Source organism: Siphateles boraxobius, unplaced genomic scaffold (genome assembly GCF_051911475.1).
Source record: "Siphateles boraxobius isolate OS27281-9 unplaced genomic scaffold, OSU_SipBor_1 76, whole genome shotgun sequence".
NCBI classification, from domain to species: Eukaryota; Metazoa; Chordata; class Actinopteri; order Cypriniformes; family Leuciscidae; genus Siphateles; species Siphateles boraxobius.
Window position 1 is genome coordinate 2,709,375 of NW_027509204.1, and position 20,481 is coordinate 2,729,855.

Sequence of the window (20,481 nt, forward strand, 5' to 3'; positions counted from 1 at the left end):
GATGCTTGAAATTTATCTTGAAATGCATCTGGCCTCTCGGTCAATCAAAACGAAAGTAATTTAATGCCTCTTGACAGACTTAACAAAGACCATATAGACGATATTGAGTTAAAAAAAGGTGTAAGATATTTGGGCATTTTAATAAATAGCCTAAATCAACCACTGATGGGCAGTAGGGCGGTAGTTTTTAGTAGACCGTTGCTTATAGTCAGTATAATGTCTTTGATGGAGCATCAAAATAAAGTGTTAGCAGATATTAAGCAATACTTTAAGTTACTCTAATACATGAAGTTAAAGTTAGTTAGTAGAAAGTCGACTATCAAAATAAAGTGTTAACCAGCACTTAACTGTTGCTAAGATGATTGTTTCCAGTTGTACTTGTCTGACCGATGAAAACAGCACTACTCTTCTAAAAGCAGCAAGACTTCATGTATCATTCCCACAATCACCACTAAACACACGCAGAAACCAGATTTGAGTTAAACATTTATTCATGTTGATGAACTGAACGACATTGTTACTCAACTGTACATTATTAAAATTTCCCATCAGAGAGAGAAACATAGATCACCTAAAACCTTCCTCGGTTACTATTTACCCCTCGGGGTTTCCATTCATTCAAAAATAACAACACTGACATGACAATCCAAACTCGGTAAAATAGCTCATTTAATCTCATTTAACACCACAATGTCAGTAGCACTTGTTACCGAGGGCAAATATAGTAAACGGTCCCCAAACAATTGGTCTAGTTGGCTCAGATTGTCTACAGGACAGCTCCCTCTAGTGGCTCCTCAGGTAAAGTGCATAAACTTCACCAGGGCTCTAATAAAGGGGAGAGTAGCACCAATCAACTGAAATCGGCCCTGATATTTCTCTGCACCAATTTCACTTCACATACTGAGAACAAATGTAGATTTCAGTTTACACTCCAAATACAAAAAATCCTGCACGGTGGTTTCAGATCAGGTTGTTCTTTATCAGAAAGTGTCATTTCGCTTATGAAATAAAGCAGCATCGAAGCTCAGCTAGGCTGTACGGTTTCATGTTTCGTTCATCCCGCTCTCTCTCTCTCTCTCTCTCTCTGGTGGGTTCAGACGGTAAACACCAAACACGTGATTAGATGTCGGATTCTGAATGGATTGTTACGCCATGAGGAGATTGAAGATGAGCAGTTCACTTCAGGCCTTCGTCTGTGCTCTTGAACACTAAAATGGCGTTGTGAATCTTCAGCGCTGGTCCTAGCTTTATATTCATGATCTTCACAATATCATTTTGAGTCAGAAGAAGGAAGGCCTCTCCGTCGATCATCTGCAGAGAAAAGAGACGCTGTATCAGTGACAACCTGGAACAAGAAACTCCAAACGACATGTTACTCAACACTACTCAATGCTATACCTGAAATCTTTTTTTATAAGTTCATAGCTTGGATTTTATTTCTAAAAATGTAATATAATATATAGACATTTTTTTTTCTAAGATTCTAAAAATGTGAGTGGTGTTGTAGTGTGTTGGCAGGTTGCCAGAGTGTTGCTAAGCATAATTGCTATGCTGTCCAGAGTGTTGTGCTTCTTGCTAGGCTACTCTGCATCTAAATTCTATTATTAATTCTATTCTGTTCTATAATCAACATTGATCTGCGAATGTACGCATTCAAATTTGGCAAACTGAAACTCAAGCATGCTTGTTGGAGAATCGATGAGGTGTCATGCTTTACAAAAACCAATGAGGTTTGTTCTCGCACATCCAGCATCTGTGGTTGAGCTTCCATTGACCAGATAAGCGCTGCGGTGATGACGTATCTGTGTAGGCCAACCCGTATGTCTGCATCACCCTGGTTCCCTTGATAAAAACCAATAGGTTTTTTCCATTTGGCTTTTGGATTATTGAAAAAAATAAGTTCTGTTAACAAAAAAGCTTATTGATTCTTACATATTTTGTCCGTCGTGATAATCTTCACCAGTGTTGGGCAAGTTACTTTTAAAAAAGTAATTAGTTACAGTTACTAGTTACTTCTTCCAAAAAGTAACTTAATTAGTTAGTTACAAATTATAAAAGTAACTAGTTACTTCAGAAAGTAACTTTTTTGTTACTTTCAAGTACATTTTTGAATGCTCAAATGTGACCATCTCCATCCCTCTTTAACAGAACTTTAAATACATGTTCAATTATTCATGAACAATCTGAATATTTAAATGAAATGGACACTTAATACAATACATTATTAACTGAAAAATGTACAAAAATCTAAACTATTTTAATGTTGCTGTGGGACAAAGTGAGACTAGCCTCTAATCAAGTGCCATGTTTTTTTAACACAGAGACAATATAATCATCAAAAATTCATGCGATTACGTTTAGAAATAGAAAAGTCTTGTTTCCAAATCCACCAAGCAAAGATATCCTGTCAATTTTATAAACTTTTATAAAATCAGCCAATTGTCACGGTTGTGGTGCGGGTTGAAGAAGAGACTGACTCAAAAGGCTCCAGTACAAACGTTTACTAATATATACTTCCAAACAGGTACAAACAGGCAGACGGGTTGACAGGGCAGAAGGTTAGCACACACACAAACACAGTAACAATAACAAGAACCGACGAGGACTGACTGAACTGAAGCAAACTAAATACAAGCACCAATCAAACATAACAAGGTAATCACAGGTGACATGGATGATGAAGACGAGGAACAGGTGAGTAATTGAGGGAGTGAGTTCAGGTGTGGAGAAAAGGAGGATTCTGGGCAGGGAAGTGCAGGCAAAGACAGACTGGTGCAGACGATGACTATGACATTACGCCCCCCGTTCAAAAAGGCGAGACCTCGCGCCGTAGAACATCAACAGGGGTGGGGGGGTGGGCGCTGGCGGCCAGGGCGGACCAGGAAGTGCAGGCGACCAGGGCGGAGCAGGCTGTGCAGGCGGCCAGGGCGGAGCACGCTGTACAGGCGGCCAGGGCGAAGCAGGCTGTGCAGGCGACCAGGGCGGAGCAGGCTGTGCAGGCGTCCAGGGCGGAGCAGGTGGCCAGGGCAGAGCAGGCTGAGTAGGCGACCAGGGCGGAGCAGGAAGTGCAGGCAGCCAGGGCCGAGCAGGAAGTGCAGGTAGCCAGGGCGGAGCAGGCTGTGCAGGCGGCCAGGGCGGAGCAGGCTGAGCAGGCGGCCAGGGCGGAGCAGGAAGTGCAGGCAGCCAAGGTGGAACAGGAAGTGCAGGCGGCCAGGGCGGAGCAGGCTGTGCAGGCGACCAGGGCGAAGCAAGCTGTGCAGGCGACCAGGGCGGAGCAGACTGTGCAGGCGGCCAGGGCGGAGCAGGAACTGCAGGTGGCCAGGGCGGAGCAGGCTGTACAGGCGGCCAGGGCGGAGCAGGCTGTGCTGGCGGCCAGGGCGAAGCAGGCTGTGCAGGCGACCAGGGCGGAGCAGGCTGAGCAGGCGGCCAGGGCGGAGCAGGAAGTGCAGGCAGCCAGGGCGGAGCAGGAAGTGCAGGCAGCCAGGGCGGAGCAGGCTGAGCAGGCGGCTAGGGTGGAGCAGGAAGTGCAGGCAGCCAGAGCGGATCAGGCTGAGCAGGCGACCAGGGCGGAGCAGGCGGCCAGGGCGGAGCAGGCTGTGCAGGCGGGCAGGGCAGAGCAGGCGGCCAGGGCGGAGCAGGAGGCCAGGGCGGAGCAGGAAGTGCAGGCAGCCAGGGTGGGGCAGGAAGTGTAGGCAGCCAGGGCGGAGCAGGCTGCGCAGGCGGCCAGGGCGGAGCAGGCTGCGCAGGCGGCCAGGGCGGAGCAGGCAGTGCAAGTGACCAAGGCGGAGCAGGCTGTGCAGGAGGCCAAGGGGGAGCAGGCTGTGCAGATGGCCAGGGCGGAGCAGGCTGTACAGGTGGCCAAGGCGGGGCAGACCCTTCTAGCGGCCATGGTGGTTCAGGCGGCCATGGCGGTGAAGACCCTTCAGGCTGCCATGGCGGAGATGATTTTTCTGTTGGCTGTGGGCCTTTGGGCGGCCACAGCGAGGACCCAGTGGTGAAGGCTCTGGGCTGGACGGCACCAGCGGTGAAGGCTCTGTGCTGGACGGCACCAGCGGTGAAGGCTCTGGGCTGGACGGGACCAGTGGTTTTGATGTGATGCGCAGGCTCGGCAGGACTGACGTGAAGTGCAAGCTCAGCAGGACTGACGTGAACAGTCTCTGGCTTGGCAGGACTGACGTGATGCGCAGGCTCGGCAGGACTAACGTGAACAGTCTCTGGCTTGGCAGGACTGACGTGAAGTGCAGGCTCGGCAGGACTGACGTCAACAGTCTCTGGCTCGGCGGGACTGGCGTGAACAGTCTCTGGCTCGGCGGGCATGACATGATGCGCAGGCTCAGCAGGACTGACGTGAAGTGCAGGCTCGGCAGGACCGACGTGAAGAAGTTCAGGCTCAGCAGGACTGACGAGAAGAATCTAAGGTTCAGCAGGAGTGACGTAACGAAGCTTATGCTCGGCAGGACTGACATGAAGAGACTCAGAAATGGTATCCATCTTGGGATATGGCTCTGGAGCGATTGCATTGGTCTTCTGTTCGTTTAGAAGGTCGGTTGTTCTGTAACGCTTCAGGACTCAGAGGAAGACTCAGATTCAGGAGATATGAGTAACAAGGAGATTTAGTCAAAAAAAAGGTAAACAGCCAAGTACGCGAATCAGTGTGTATGATACACAAACAACAACCAACACTGAACACTGACATGAGAGGAACTTTAATACACAGAGGAATGATGAGGACAACTGAAGACAGTGAGTGGTGATGAATTGTTGGCAGGTGCAGTTAATGGTGAAGGAGGTGCAGGTGTGGACTAAGGGGGATGCTGGGAGCTGTAGTGCAGACGGGGACTAACATAAGACAGTGACAATGACAGTGTAGGAGACTTTATCTTTACATACGTTAATGTAACTCTTCCAAAGCCACAGTCAACTTAATCACTTGTATTTTATGCATCTTATGCACTTTATTCTTTTATCATTCATGGTATTCGTTTAGTAGTTAGTGGTGCTTGCCAAAGGCAAGGCATCACTATTGTTATTGCTCATACTTAAACTTCGGCATGCTACTTGTAAGTACTCGCTGGTTATTAAACAGTCCACGGTTCTGAAGTATTGATGTCCATTTTTTATTTATTGATCTGAGACACCGTGAAAACTAGACACAAAAAGAAAACAAACCCTAATTTTACACACAACACCCCTAAAGACACAAAACCAAACATAATATACAAAATATTAACACTTTTACCGTGTTCGCCTGGTAAGAATGGTCAGGAGCACTAACATCTGACTTCACGTCTCACCATTCAGTTGACGCTAACACGTCCAGGTGAAATAAATCAGCAAGAGTCACATGACACTCAACTTAGATAGACTGAGTAATAATGAAATGTAATGCCAACAAAATTATGGAATTGGTACACCCACAGAAATACACATTTAAATTATAAAGTAAAAAAATAAATATTAACCCCTGAAATCACCAATATGTCATAATTACAGCTGACCTACCAGCGTCAGCTACACTACTCCTCCCGCAACGTCTCTCGTAGACCCATGAATGAGGCGTCAAATCGACTGGTTTATTGAGGAGAGGAGAGCTATGCCTTTTCTAACCGATCGTGTGTACGATGTTCGTCCGGCGGGTGATAAATCGGCTGAAAAAATTTCCCATAGACTTAACATTGGCGATCAGAAGGTCATAGAGGCTTGAGGCTTGGCACTTTGACTCGGCCTATCAAGCGGCCAATAAGTTGTGACATAACTTCATAGTCGCACCCTAGAAACCACTTAGGGCACCCTAGCAACCATAAAACAACATTTACAAGCCATATTTCAGCTCCAGAAAATTGTATAAACATAGATTTTGTCTTTTTTAACTCCTCAGCCAGATCGACTCGCAAACCTTACTATCTTAGTGTGGGGGCTTGTCCTTGAAAATATGTGAAACGAGTGCGAAGCACTTTAATATAGAACCAAATCGAGTTTTTGCACTTTGCCTTGCTCGAACGTAAGCTCTTCCCCCAAACACTCAAAGCAGAACTCACATCAGCGATGGGCCGTGAACACGGAGGCACGCATCTCCTGATTGTTTGCAACATGTTGTTCTCTTTTTCACACTGAGAAAATTCATTATTTTTAGAAATTTACTTACTTCATCTTTGAAAATTTGGGCCTGCTCCTCACAACCAATAAGATTATTAACAAATCCAAAGACCTGGAAATCAAACAGAGATATAAATGAACAGAGCCATCATTCTAGCGGCTGTTTGTTTGCTGCATCCAGACATCATTTTAATATCCAGAAGTTCAGAACTGTGCGGCTGTATTCTTGAGTTTTCAGCCTATCGTATTGCATGTTTTGTTCAGTGTTTTTATTTTTCAATGTAAAATAAAGGAAACACTTTACAATCAGGTTCATTAGTTAACATTAGTTAATGTATTAACTAACATGAACTAACCATGAGAAATTTGTTATTGTATTATTTGTTAATCTTTTTTAATGTTAGTTAATAAAAATAAAGCTGTTCATAGTTTGTTCATGTTAGTTCAAGTGCATTAACTCAGGGTTTTATCAAAAGCTTGGAGTGAGATCACTTGTGGTTAGGGGAGGAGCCCCAATGGAGCCCCACTCCCGCCCATCCCCCAATTTTACCCATTGTTCATAATTAACCAGCACAAATTGAAATTATAACAATTGGTAAATCTGATAAAATACATAGCAATTCATCACATCAAATATACTCTTTAATGTTATATTTCGAAAGTATAAATATACAAAAATTACAAAAATATAACAAATTGCTCAACAAAACAAATCTTTTTGCATTTTGAATGAGTCTAGTCGAAATGGTATAATGATTTATTGTGTGATATAAAATATTACCCAGAGCCCCTTGCTTTAATACATGTAGCCTTAATGTAACTAGAAAGACTATTAATACAGTATAATATATAATTTAACATAAAATGAAGAAATACATCTTCATTCCTTCCCATACCCACTAACATTTCCCTTAGTTTCAGATAACGTAAGCTAGCCAAACTGTGCTAGCGGCAGGAAACTTCACTCCGTGTGTCTGCGCCTCGTATACGACATTATATATAAAGCTTGCAGGACAGCTTGGTTGGCATTGCCTTTTCAGCATGAGAAATACCTGTGTGGCATGTGAGCGTGTGAACTGGTTGAATTGGTTGTGTCTCACAGCCAATGCGTGAGACTTGAGAACCCTGTTAACTAATGTTAACAAGATGTTAATAAAGTGTTAGTAAATGTTAAAATGTTAAAATTAACAAGAACAAATATTAATAAATGTTGTATAAGTACAGTTCATTATTAGTTCATGCTAACTAATGAAGTTAACTAATGTTAACTAATGAAACTTATTGTAAAGTGTTACCAAAATAAAAGTATTATAAACATATAAGTGATTTAGTGATATACAGTGTATAACAGTGGCGGGCCGTGCATTTCACACCTAGGCCTTCAGTGAATTAATAACTTTAAATAGCGTAGCAGCGCACAGACTCTCTATAATTGTTGTGAAATTGCTGTTTTTACTTTGCACCGGCAGTTATAGGGTTAATGCGGTGAGTTCGGAAAAGGCCGGTAGAGAGAAACGAGTGAGTGAGTTCGGCGTGTGCGTTAGTGTAGGATACAGTTGTTCTTGCGTTCCGATTATAAGTTCAGAAACTGAGCCTCCCTTGTCTTGTCCTTCAATGGTTACAAGTCCTTTGTCAGACGTTAAAATAGTTTGAATGTTTGAAAAAAAACATTAGATCATAAATTTCCAAGAAAAATTAAGAAGAAAATCCTATTCACCACGGAAAAAATGCACGGCAAAAATGCATTATACTCACCAAAACTACTGATTATGTTTTACACAAAATCCATCCTAATTTCTTTCCTCAAAAAGACTTCAATTACTCTGGTGTACAGGTTATCTGTGCGTTTCAGTATTGAACCGGCTGGGGGTCGAGGAGGGAAAGAAACATTAATTTGTGGGTTGAAAAACTATTAAATCTACAGGAATGTATTTTAGTTTATGCAGTTCGCTACAGATGCGTTAGCTAGCTCAGCCTCTGTCTACCAGTAGTAGTACGTGCTCTGACCAGCCAATCAAAGGACGTGAAAATGCCGACGTTATTGTATGCCTGCTAGATGGCCCCGGTGCAGTCAAATTGAAATCTGATTGGCTGATTAAATCTGACTGATTATCTGATTGGTTAAAGCACCGGTTTCATTTCCATTCATTGTAAACTACTGGTGCCCGCACTGTCGATTCCAATAATTAAGGCCTTAAGGCAGATTTATTTTACCCTGGCAACTCATGATGGCTGAAATATAATTGGATAAAAGCGCTAAAATAAATATAGAATACTGGAAGCAGCGCAACCAAGAGAAAAGCTTTGAGATTAAAAAAATTGACTATTGGGAATAATTTAATACTCATTCATGGAAAAAATATTTGAAAGTGCAAGTCAGTGATTCTGATAGTGTTTAGGCCAGCAGAGAAGGCCTTGCTGGCCCTGACGGTCCACCACTGCAGTATAATAATAACTGGACGTTATCTTGTACTCTAAATGCACCCATTCATTTAACTTGTAAACCAAGGGATATCAACACAGTTGAATGAAGTGATTATTACCTCCTCTATAGTCCAGGAAGCTACTTGACTGGCATGAACTCCTGCAACACCAGGCAGCAGTTTACAGTGCTGCTCCCAGCAGAGAGACAGGGTTCGATCCGAGTTGGCAGTAAATGCCGTCATGAAGAGAGAAGGGTACATCCCTTCCGCCGTCATATCTGAAACGCAGAAACAATCACCACATTTACATCTACATGACCATTTAAGGTCCATCTTCTGGCGAGAGGTAATTTCTAATCTTAAAAGAGGTTTACATATTTGACAGCAACTAAAATAGTAATTTTTAAGGTGAAGCTTGCACTTGTCACTAGCTATGTTTCAATACCCCTTTTTTATGCACATTGTGGCATATCGGCAAAAAAAATAAAAAACGCTGGATGGAAATGCCAAGATGCGTATAAAAACATATGCACTCAGTTAAGGCAGATAAATGTTTTATCTGATAAGAAAACATGCGCATAAACTACGATGGAAACACATTTACCGAATAAATTCCTCGATGCGTATCATAAAAGTGGTGTGACTTTGTGCGATGGGACGGCATAAGTGGACTAACTAGTGGACCGATCTCATTGCGCAAGCATCTGAAATGCTGTTTTGGTCATTCTGAAGTCTGTCGTCAAAGTGGTTTGGTATAATTACCTCCCATGACTGTCTTACATGAATGCATTCCCAAACAGGGAAAGTAGGGTAACATGACCGTGCTTATTGCGTTTCATCTGCAAAATCTGAGGTGCAAATCATTCATTATATACTGTACGACACAGTGGGTTCTTCTACTGCAGCAAATTACATTTGATATTTGGTGGCAGATAATCAAGAAGTGATGATTTTGTTACTTTTTCTCACTGGATGGAAGCAGTGCTATATTCGCGAATGTTTTATGTGATATTAAATTCGCAACTTTGGATAGAATCATAGCTATTGACTATATTCTATAATCTTTGTGATTTTGCACAACTGAGAGTATATATCATTAAGTTAGGATACTCTGAGTAAGTTTTCATGGGCCAAAAATGATTACTGACACACAGCATCTGTCAGATTATTATTATAAATATTGCATTGGTTGATTATGGTAATCTGGTTAACATGTTAACATGATACACTATATTGCCAAAAGTCTTGGAATGTCTGCCTTTACATGCACATTAACTTTAATGACATCCCATTCCTAATCCGTAGGGTTTAATATGAAGTTGGCCCACCCTTTGCAGCTTTAACAGCTTCAACTCTTCTGGGAAGGCTTTCTACAAGGTTTAGAAGTGAGTTTATGGGAACACACATTCCACATCCCACACATTCCACCACTGCATCCCACACTTTAAACCACTGCATCCCACACTTTAAACCACTGCATCCCACGCTTTACACCACTGCATCCCACGCTTTACACCACTGCATCCCAGACTTTACATCACTGCATCTCACGCTTTACACCACTGCATCCCACGCTTTACCCCACTGCATCCCACGCTTTACCCCACTGCATCCCACGCTTTACCCCACTGCATCCCACGCTTTACACCACTGCATCCCACGCTTTACACCACTGCATCCCGCGCTTTACACCACTGCATCCCACTCTTTACATCACTGCATCCCACGCTGTACACCACTGCATCCCACGCTTTACACCACTGCATCCCGCGCTTTACACCACTGCATCCCACTCTTTACATCACTGCATCCCACGCTGTACACCACTGCATCCCACGCTTTACACCACTGCATCCCATGCTTTACACCACTGCATCCCGCGCTTTACACCACCGCATCCCAATCTTTACATCACTGCATCCCGCGCTTTACACCACTGCATCCCACTCTTTACATCACTGCATCCCACGCTGTACACCACCGCATCCCGCGCTTTACACCACCGCATTCCACTCTTTACATCACTGCATCCCACGCTGTACACCACTGCATCCCACGCTTTACACCACTGCATCCCATGCTTTACACCACTGCATCCCGCGCTTTACACCACCGCATCCCAATCTTTACATCACTGCATCCCACGGTTTTACACCACTGCATCCCATGCTCTACACCACTGCATCCCACGCTTTGCACCACTGCATCCCACGCTTTACACCACTGCATCCCACGCTTTACACCACTGCATCCCACGCTTTACACCACTGCATCCCACGCATTACACCACTGCATCCCATGCTTTACACCACTGCATCCCACGCTTTACACCACTGCATCCCACGCTTTACACCACTGCATCCCACGCTCTACACCACTGCATCCCACGCTTTACACAACTACATCCCACGCTCTACACCACTGCATCCCACACTTTTACACCACTGTATCCCACGCTTTACACCACTGCATCCTACGCTTTACAGCACTGCATCCCACGCTTTACAGCACTGCATCCCACGCTCTACACCACTGCATCCCACGCTGTACACCACTGAAACCAACGCTGTACACCACTGAATCCCACGCTTTACACCACTGCATCCCACGCTGTACACCACTGTATCCTGGGTTTTACACCACTGTATATCCTGCTTTGAACCACTGCATCCCGCGTTTTCCACCACTGTATCTCGAGCTTTACACCACAGCATTCCACGCTTTGCACCACTGCATTGCACTTTGTGATGTAAGGCTTGGATGCAGCTGCTTGGCCATGGAAACTCACTTCATGAAGCTGTACACACTGTCCTTGAGTTAATCTGAAGGCCACACGACGTTTAGAGGTCTGTAGCTATTGACTCTGCAGAAAGTTGGCGACTTCTACGCACTGTGAGCCTCAGCATGCGCTGCTCTGGGATTTTACGTGGCCTACCACTTTGTGGCTGAGTTGCTGTTGCTCCCAAATGCCTCCACTGTCATACCACTAACAGTTGACTGTGGAATATTAGTGTGGAAATTTCATGAATGGGCTTCTTGCAGAGGTGGCAACCTATCACGGTACCACTCTTGAATTCACTCCTGAGCTCCTGAGACCCATTCTTTCATAAATGTTTGTAGAAGCGTCTGCATGCCTAGGTGCTTGATTCTATACAACTGTGGCCATGGAAGTGATTGGAACACCTGAATTCAATGTTTTGGAGGGGTGTCCCAATACTTTTGGCAATATGGTGTACACACATTATCGGAATATGACTACTATTATTAAAAATATACTTGTGAATTTAAACACAGTAACTGATAAAAAAATCATTTGAAAATTTTAAACATTCAAATATAGAAAATGTAGGAAAGTAAAACTCACTCTGACAATTTCTTTGCTGACTTTTACGATATTTAGGGGGGCGACCGATCCTGCGGACAGCAAACAAAGGTGACTTTTAATTTAATGTTTACATAAGCGCAACATTGTTAATTTTATTAATATGCAATTCACTGCAAAAAATGCTTTTCTTACTTAGTATGTTTGTCTTGTTACCAGTCCAAATATCTAAAACATTTTAAATCAAGAAGCATTTACTAGCCAAGTAAAATTACATAATATTATGTCTTGTTTTCTGAAAGAAATAATAATGATAATCTAAATAAAGTGAAAACAAGCAAAATTATCTTTCAATAGGGTACCAAAAAAAAAACTTGTTTCCGTTTGAATTAAGATTATTTTTCTTACCCCATTGTCAGATAAGTTTGCTTGTTTTAAGCAGAAACTCACTTATTTACTATTACAGATTTTTCATAATATCCGGTCACTCTTATGGCTCGTTTCCACTGAGCGGTACGGTACGGTACAGTTCGGTACGGTACGCAATTATTTGCGTTTCCACTGTCAAAAGTTGTAAATGGTACCAAAAAGCCGAACCGTACCGTACCACTTTTTGGGTACCCTTCCGTTGGGGTACCTAGCACAGTGGTACGGTACTGAAGGGTGGAGCTAGACTCACTGCAGAACGCTGATTGGTTGACAGAGTATCATCACTTGCGGGTGCTACAAGGGGAATGACAACATAAGAAGCGCCATTTTTTAATATACAGTTGGAATATAATACTACGGTTATTCTTTCACGAAATGTAGTTTTAAGAGTTTTTGAGGCGAGAATGTAGTTGTTTAAAGCTCAAATCTGGGGTTTCATTTATAAGGATTTATGATAATTTGATCCATTCCAGGGATCACCGGGCGCTCTGCGCTCATGTTCCCCGCCTGGAACAGCCTTTCCTCGGCTAGTCGTTCTGACGTTTGCCGCTGACTCTGTAGTGGTAATTCGTCTTGTGTGTATCTAACGGGTGATCTTTGGTCTCGTGAATCGATAATTCATTCCCTGGCCAATCGTTTTGGCTGAGGGCTAAGTGAAGTTTCATATATTTAGGCTATAACTTTTCCGTTGTAAAGTTAACGTTAGACTAGCGCTGAATTTGTATATTTGACTGAATTGATTGCTTTATTTCTTTTTGTATAGCTTCTTGTAACGTTACCTTTTACTTATACTTTTATAATGGCTATTATTGATAAAACTGAAATTTAACAAAAAGAGATAGGGTTGAGTTTTGTCATTTTTATTACAAGATTATCACTGTAATGTTGTTTATTCATTTGTACAAATGCACATATTGCCTGTAATATGTTTAATATTTTTTTAAATTTAAACGAAATGCAGGGTTGTGTTTTATATTTCGTTTTGTTATAAATAGGCTACCGTTAAACATGCTGTGAATAATATAATCAGGTCTATACATTGCCAGAACCACGTTTGTGTGCCTATAATGTTTAAAATTTATTTAAATGAAAACGAAAAAAGGCAGATTGGTGTTTTATAACATATTTCGTTTTATTGTTGCCTAAAATGTTCATGCAGAGCGAGCTGCGTGACGCTTTCACGAATGCGCTGTTCCATTTGGAGAATTACCGGACTCGCGTCCTCAGGAGTCCTTCTGCTGAGAACTTTACATACTTGGTATTGAGAAATGCCTAATGTCGGCGCTTGTCTTCTTGTGACAAACATGCCGAGAAGCAAGCACAAGATCTGCTGTATGCCCTCCATTGGTGTTTACTTTGTCGCATTCTTCTTCGCGCGAAAATGACGTTGATCGCATCTTTCCGGCAAACACCACGCCTATCAAGTAGAGTACTGTTGGCGGTGGAAACGCTAGCCGGATCATGGTTTACTGACCCGACCCGAACCAAATCGTACTGTACCGTACCGTACTGCTCAGTGGAAACGAGCCATTAGTATCTTAGTACTTAGTACCAGTATATTTGGACTGGAAACAAGACAAAAATACTTGTGGCAAGCAGGGCGGGGCAGAGAGCCGTAAGAATGGAGCGAGTCTCACGGAGGAGCTCGTATTGATCAAAGGAGGAGTGAAGACAGTGAAGGATGAGAGAGGACAAGGTCTGGACTATTTATGACGTGTTTTTGTTATCTTTTTGTGTGGCAGTCGTCATTGAGGGGCTGCTGCTTTACTTTCGTTTTGTTGTTTGTTTATTTTGATATTAAAGTTCCGTTGAACATTCGCCAGTTCCCTCTTCCCTGACCTTTAACTTCGTCACAATACTGAGTAAGAAAAGCCTTTTTTTGCAGTGATATACTTGATTAACACAACAAATGTGAATATTGTCTTGCCTGCCGTGATATCTTGACTTTTTTGCTCTCTGGCCGAAGACCAGCAGGTTACGCCTGGATCCTTCTGTATCAGAGAGGTCCGCCTTGAGCCGGCCCTGGTTCCTCTCAGCCAACGGACAGCCAGATAAACAGTGATGCGCCGTAAAACGCCCGGTCACATGACCTGATCCGTCACATCCCGGAGTAGGGCACTTTCTGTTTGACAAACAACGGGTCTGTTCTCAAATCTGCAGTCATTTGTTTTTAATAAACTGTCCCTCAACTGCAAGACAATTTAAAGCATTAGTTGACTTCAGAATTAAAATTTCCTGATAATTTACTCACCCCCACGTCATCCAAGAAATTCATGTCTTTCTTTCTTCAGTTGAAAAGAAATTAAGGTTTTTGAGGAAAACATTCCAGGATTTTCCAGGATAGTGACTACAATGTTTGTCAACAGGTTAAAGGTCCAAATTGCAGTTTAAGTGCAGAAGCAAAGGCTCTACACAATCCCAGTCGAGGAATAAGGCTCTTATCTAGTGAAACCATTGGTCTTTTTCTAAAAATAAAATATATATATACTTTTTAACCACGAATGCTCGCCTTGCACTAGCTCTGTGATGCGCCACACATTACGTAATCATGTTGAAAGGTCACGTAGGCGGTAGTACCGACCTAGTGTTTACAAAGCCAACGTGCAAAGACTAAATCAAACTAAATCCATTTACAAAAAATAAATAGAAGGTAAAGCAACGATGTTGGACGATTTTGAAGTTGGAGGAGAAAATGAGATTCACCCTACACTATATTTTTTAACCGGAACTCGCCTAACCATTCAACGTGATTACGTAATGCGTGAAGTCATGGACGTGTAAGACGAGCATTTGTGGTTAAAAAGCATTTGTTATATATAATTATATAATTGTTCATTTTTTTGTTAGAAAATGGCCAATGGTTTATCTAGATAAGACTATTATTCTTCGGCTGGGATCATGTCGAGACTTTGAAGCTGCACTGAAACTAACATGGACCTTCAACCCGTTGACAACCATTTAAGTCACTATATGGAGAAAAATCCTGGAATGTTTTCCTCAAAAACCTTCATTTCTTTTTGACTGAAGAAAGAAAGTCATTAACATCTTGGATGACGTGAGGGTGAGTAAATAATCAGGATTTTTTTTTTATCCTGAAGAGAACTACTCCTTTAATCAGAAAACAAAACACAAACTGACAATTTGAGTGTTTTACACTGTATGGGCACATGAAGGAATGACCTGTGGTGGAAGCTGTATTTGGAGGGGTTGCGTTGCTGAGGCAGACTTTTATAAGACAAGGAGAAGTTGGGCTGTCGGGCTGTCAGGGTCTCCCTGGGACCTAAAAGACACATATTACTCTGAATTGACAGAGTATTTGGTACATGAGCACATATGAGTCACATGGATAAGGAAAGAGATTGATCTAGAGGAATCTCACCAGGTTTCTGGGTGATGGGTTGGCAGGGTGGAGGTTTGAGGGGGTGTCCTGTGCCTTCACACCAGCCAGCAGGATGGACGTCCGGATGGTCTGAGTCCATCCACTCGTCATACAAGTGGCTCCAACCATCAAAATGAATCTGAGGACAACAGATGATAACACACCTTCACAAGAACACGTCACTCTACCTCATTCATCCATGCACCAATGAAATCCTCTGATAACATTTTTGGTCTCGTTACGGGTTGTGGCGAACAGGACGAGGCGGAGGGACGTGAGGGATGCGAGACCGGTGTGCTCACAGGGTGTTGCTCATTAACACTTGCACCACCGTCCTCGCTCCGTTCTCTCACGTCCCTCGGTCTCGTCCTGTTCGCCACACGGGTGATTCTGTGAGCCTGCTTTTTTTTGGATGTCTTTGCTGGATGTGTTTTTTCTATTCTTGTTGATTTCAAACTAATAAAGTTAGTGTAAATTACTGTTTATCATGTGCTTTCATGTAAGTTAGCATTCTTTTCGGAGAGTTGTTAACTCTGAACATTAAAGGGTTTAATTCACCCAAAAATTAAAGTTCTGTCAGTATTTACTCTCCCTCATGTTGTTCAACCCCGTAAGACCTTCGTTCATCTTCAAAACACAAATTAAGATATTTTTGATTAAATCTGAGAGCTGGATCACTCCTCCATAGGCTTCTAAGGGATTGAAACTTGTTCCCCGAAAAGTTATTAAAGACATCGTTAAAATAGTCCAAGTGACTACAGTGGCTCAATCTTAAGTTTATCAAGCGACAAGAATACTTTTTTTTTGCAAAAACAAACAAAAGTAACAACTTTATTTCAACTATTCATTTCCTTCTCTGCGGGCCTCGAGTCAGTTCATTAGTGTAACAGCGCAGCGCTTCTGTGTTGTACTTCAAACGCATCACACACATGACCAGCGTCGGCCAATACTGAGCCTAAGTGTGTCACACTACGTTAACTGACTCGAGGCCCACAGAGAAGGAAATGAATAGTTGAAATTAAGTTGTTATTTTTTGTTTTTGCGAACAAATAGTATTCTCGTCGTTTGATAAACTTAAGATTGAGCCACTGTAGTCACTCGGACTATTTTAACGATGTCTTTAATAACTTTTCGGGGAACAAGTTTCAATCCCTTAGAAGCCTATGGAGGAGTGATCCAGCTCTCAGATTTAATCAAAAATATTTTAATTCGTGTTCCGAAGATGAATGAAGGTCTTACGGGGTTGAACAACATGAGGGAGAGTAATTACTGACAGAATTTTCATTTTTGGGTGAACTATCCCTTTAATGGTTCTGACCAGTGAGTCAGTAAGTCCTGCATAGCAAAAAAGAAATTGTGCTAGGCAACGATTAATTGCGATTATTCACATCCAAAATGAAAGTTTGTGTTTACATACAGTGCTTAGCATAAGTGAATACACCCATGCTAAAGTTGACTAAAAAGAGGAGTAAAAAATCATCTTTTGGAAATTGATCTCAATGCCTTAATTAAAAAAATTAGGAAAAATCCAACCTTTTTGTGTGGATAGACAATATCTCAGGAAAAGTTATTTACTCTTTTAACTTATATTTTTCATACTTTAAATAGTTGTTTGGTTTACATAAATTGCCATTTAAAAGTCAAGGGTCAGTAAAAAAATGTTTGGAAATAAAGTTCTTCTTTTTATTCAGCAAGGATGCATTAATTTGATCAACAATGACAGTAAAGACATTTATATTGTAAGAAAAAAAATCTTTTTCAAATAAATGTTGTTATTTTGAACTTTCTATTCATCACAGAGTCATGGGAAAAATTATGGTTTCCACAAAAATATGAAGCAGCACAACTGTTTTCAACATTGATAAAAATCATAAATGTTTCTTAAGCATCAAATCATCAAGTTTTCTGAAGGATCATGTGAGACTGAAGACTGGATTAATGATGCTGAAAATCCAGCTTTGATCACAGGAATAAATTAAATAATACTATATATTCACATAGAAAATTGTTGTTTTAATTGTAATAATATTTCACTGTTTTAACCGTATTTCTAATCAAATAAATGCCGCTCTGATAAGCAAAAATACTTCTTTAAAAACCGTTAAAAAAATCTTACTGACCCCAAACTTCTCAACGGGAGTGTGTGTTTCTCCTCGGTTTTTATGAGACATTAAATGAAAAAAAGATAATGTCCTCGAATACCTTTAGTTATTTGATTAAAGCAGCGTAGTTGTAAGCTGGCGTTTATGTACACAAGTAGTTTCTCACACACCTTTATTCTGTAAGTGTCCACTTCCTCCACCGTAGCCACACGGATCAGGCCCGGGCACCTCTTATCCACCGCCTCCAGCTTCATCTGCAACTGGAAGCTGTGGGAAGGACGCTACACAGACATACAAGACGAGTCAGCTTTCCAATGCAATCCTAAACCTGGCTTTATTTTGCTGAAGGAAATGGTTTAAATACAGTTATCAGTGTACTTTGTAACAGAATACAATAGTCGGTCAGATTTTTTTTTAGATTTCATCAAGTCTGACTAACCGAACAATTAAAGGGGTCATGACATAGAGTTTTAATTTAAAATATATATATATTCCTTGAGGTTAACTGTGGCGAGGGGGGCGTGGGTCAGCGAGAAGAGAGAGAGGCAGGAGATGAGCGGTGCGTAAGTGGGTCAAGTGCAAATGACAAACAGTAATACAGTACAAACATGTCTTGTTTCAGTAATTGGCATGGAGAGACACGATAAAATCCACCGGGAAATGGATACAGACTGAGAGAGAGACTGGACTGGGACTTTGTGCGTGTCTGAGAACTGAGTGACTGGAAACCCAAGTGCTGCAGTGAAAGAGTTTATTTATTTTTATTTGCGCAGAGCGACACCTTTTGTTTGTGATTTCTTTGATTTACTTTAATAAAACACACGTCTCAGTCAGCTGACCCCGTCTTCTTCCTTCCTCACATGTGAATCATCACATTCACAAAAGGAGAATTAAAAAACAAATGTCCCACTTGCGCTTGTCCATATACTGTAATGGCAGTGGATAGTGACTAGGGATGGGAATTGAAAACCGGTTCCACTCGAGAACCGGTGCTAAGTTTTATGAACCATCGATATTGTATGCCCTTGACATTAACGAGTTCTCTTATCGATGGTCCTGCTCCGAGTCCCAGCCTTACAGACCGTGAACTCACAACTGTCCCTTTTGTCCTTTATCGGGCACCATAGCACGGCCCCTACGTATCTGTGCATCATGACGGCAACGCGATTTGAGCAAAGGAGGGAATCATGGAGAGGAAGAGACGATCTAAAGCTTGGCTTTATTTTACTAAATGAGACGAAAATGATGCCGTTTGCAATAACTGCAAGGCTGTAATTTCATGTAAGGGTGCAAATACAAGTAACATGCTTAAACATATATCTACCCATGGTACTAAATTGCAGGAATTCCGTGTTTTTGATCCGCTGCGTACAACTGCCCAAGCTAGCAGCACCGTAACCTCCGCTGAACTGGGTAGTGTAATGTAAAATATCACTGACGTCTTACAAATAACAGCCATATTCTAAGAAAACACTGTATTATGTATAACTATTCCATCCCTGTTTTTATAGAGAATAGTTTTAATTCTATATTAGGAGGAAGAGTTTCTGACCTGTATGCTTGTTTACAGAAGAGTTTTTGCTTTATTTTGTAAATCTTATTTATTATTCAGTTTGCTTACTCAAGTTTAAGCTTTAAAACATAAAGCTTAAAACACATTTTAAATGTGTTAAAACACTTTTTTTTTTGCCAAAAAAGCATATGACTACTTTTTTCCATACAGTGCTATCAGGAATCGATAAGAGAATCGTTAAAGAATCGGATTGATAAGCAGAATCGTCAGTGGCATTTATATTGCTAACATCTTATCAATACCCATCCCTAATAGTGACCAGCATCAAACTTTAAAAAAAAGTATCACAGAACGATCCCAAGCAACACATGTCGTATATTCCACATGTTCTGGAGGTATAAGATAAAACAAACCAGAAATGTGATGTATTGTTTAATGGAAATCCTGACCATGGCTTTGGGATCTTGAGTGCCACACTGAAGCTGGGAGCCCCAGTTGTTTTGCTCCATACATGAGAAACATTGGTTTTGTTATGTTTCACAGAACCAAGATAAGCTGTTATTGGCAATGACAGGCAGGGGTGTGTGTGTTTAGCTCGATTCTATCAACAGCGTTTCTCTGAAATCGCTCACTGCAACTGTAAGTGACTGAATGGCAGTGGGCGGGGCTTATGGAGTGAAGATGTCGATGTCTTGCTCTGGAGGCAGTCATATGCAAATGCATTTGTCATGTGACGTCACAGATCAAGCAATGTCAAAACGAGCTGTTTATGGAGTTTGATTAAATAAATACTTTGTTTATAATGAGGAAGACATTTTAAACTATGTTTTAAAGACCTCTTACATATTAAAAGTGCAAGGCAAACCTGATTTCTCATGTCATGACCCCTTTCATTTATTGACTGACATAGATGTAAACCAAAGATCATTTGATACTCTTTTAAAGGATTGAGAGATTGAACACACCACTCTGAATGCTTCAGCAGCGACCGCCGTTGAGCCTGTCTCTTCCAAATATCTCTCCCACGAGAACCTGTCAGGGTCAGGATAATCTGCCAGGAGAAGAAAACATTGAGCCAGTGTTACATAAAAAGTAGGCAGACTTGAGTATTACAGGTTAAAAGATTGGGGTCGGTAAGATTTGTTAGTCGGTAAGTCTCTTATGCTTATCAAGGCTGCATTTATTTGATCAAACAAACAGTAAAAACATTACTATTG

General features: G+C 41.7%; 1 protein-coding gene across 4 annotated transcripts in view; it reads right to left on the bottom strand.

The window, feature by feature from the left end:
- Positions 1-473: 473 nt before the first annotated feature.
- l3mbtl1 (L3MBTL histone methyl-lysine binding protein 1) overlaps positions 474-20,481 on the bottom strand; it is a 45,708-nt gene continuing 25,700 nt past the window's right edge. For all 4 annotated transcript variants that reach the window (XM_077217804.1, XM_077217805.1, XM_077217806.1 and 1 more), the window contains 9 exons: positions 20,230-20,315; positions 17,922-18,032; positions 15,650-15,788; positions 15,451-15,550; positions 14,198-14,392; positions 11,884-11,933; positions 8,640-8,797; positions 6,146-6,208; positions 474-1,311 (listed from right to left, as the gene is read on the bottom strand). In XM_077217804.1, the coding sequence (XP_077073919.1) occupies positions 1,177-1,311; positions 6,146-6,208; positions 8,640-8,797; positions 11,884-11,933; positions 14,198-14,392; positions 15,451-15,550; positions 15,650-15,788; positions 17,922-18,032; positions 20,230-20,315 (1,037 nt within the window). In that variant the 3' untranslated portion in view covers positions 474-1,176. The remainder of the gene's footprint in view (positions 1,312-6,145; positions 6,209-8,639; positions 8,798-11,883; positions 11,934-14,197; positions 14,393-15,450; positions 15,551-15,649; positions 15,789-17,921; positions 18,033-20,229; positions 20,316-20,481) is intronic.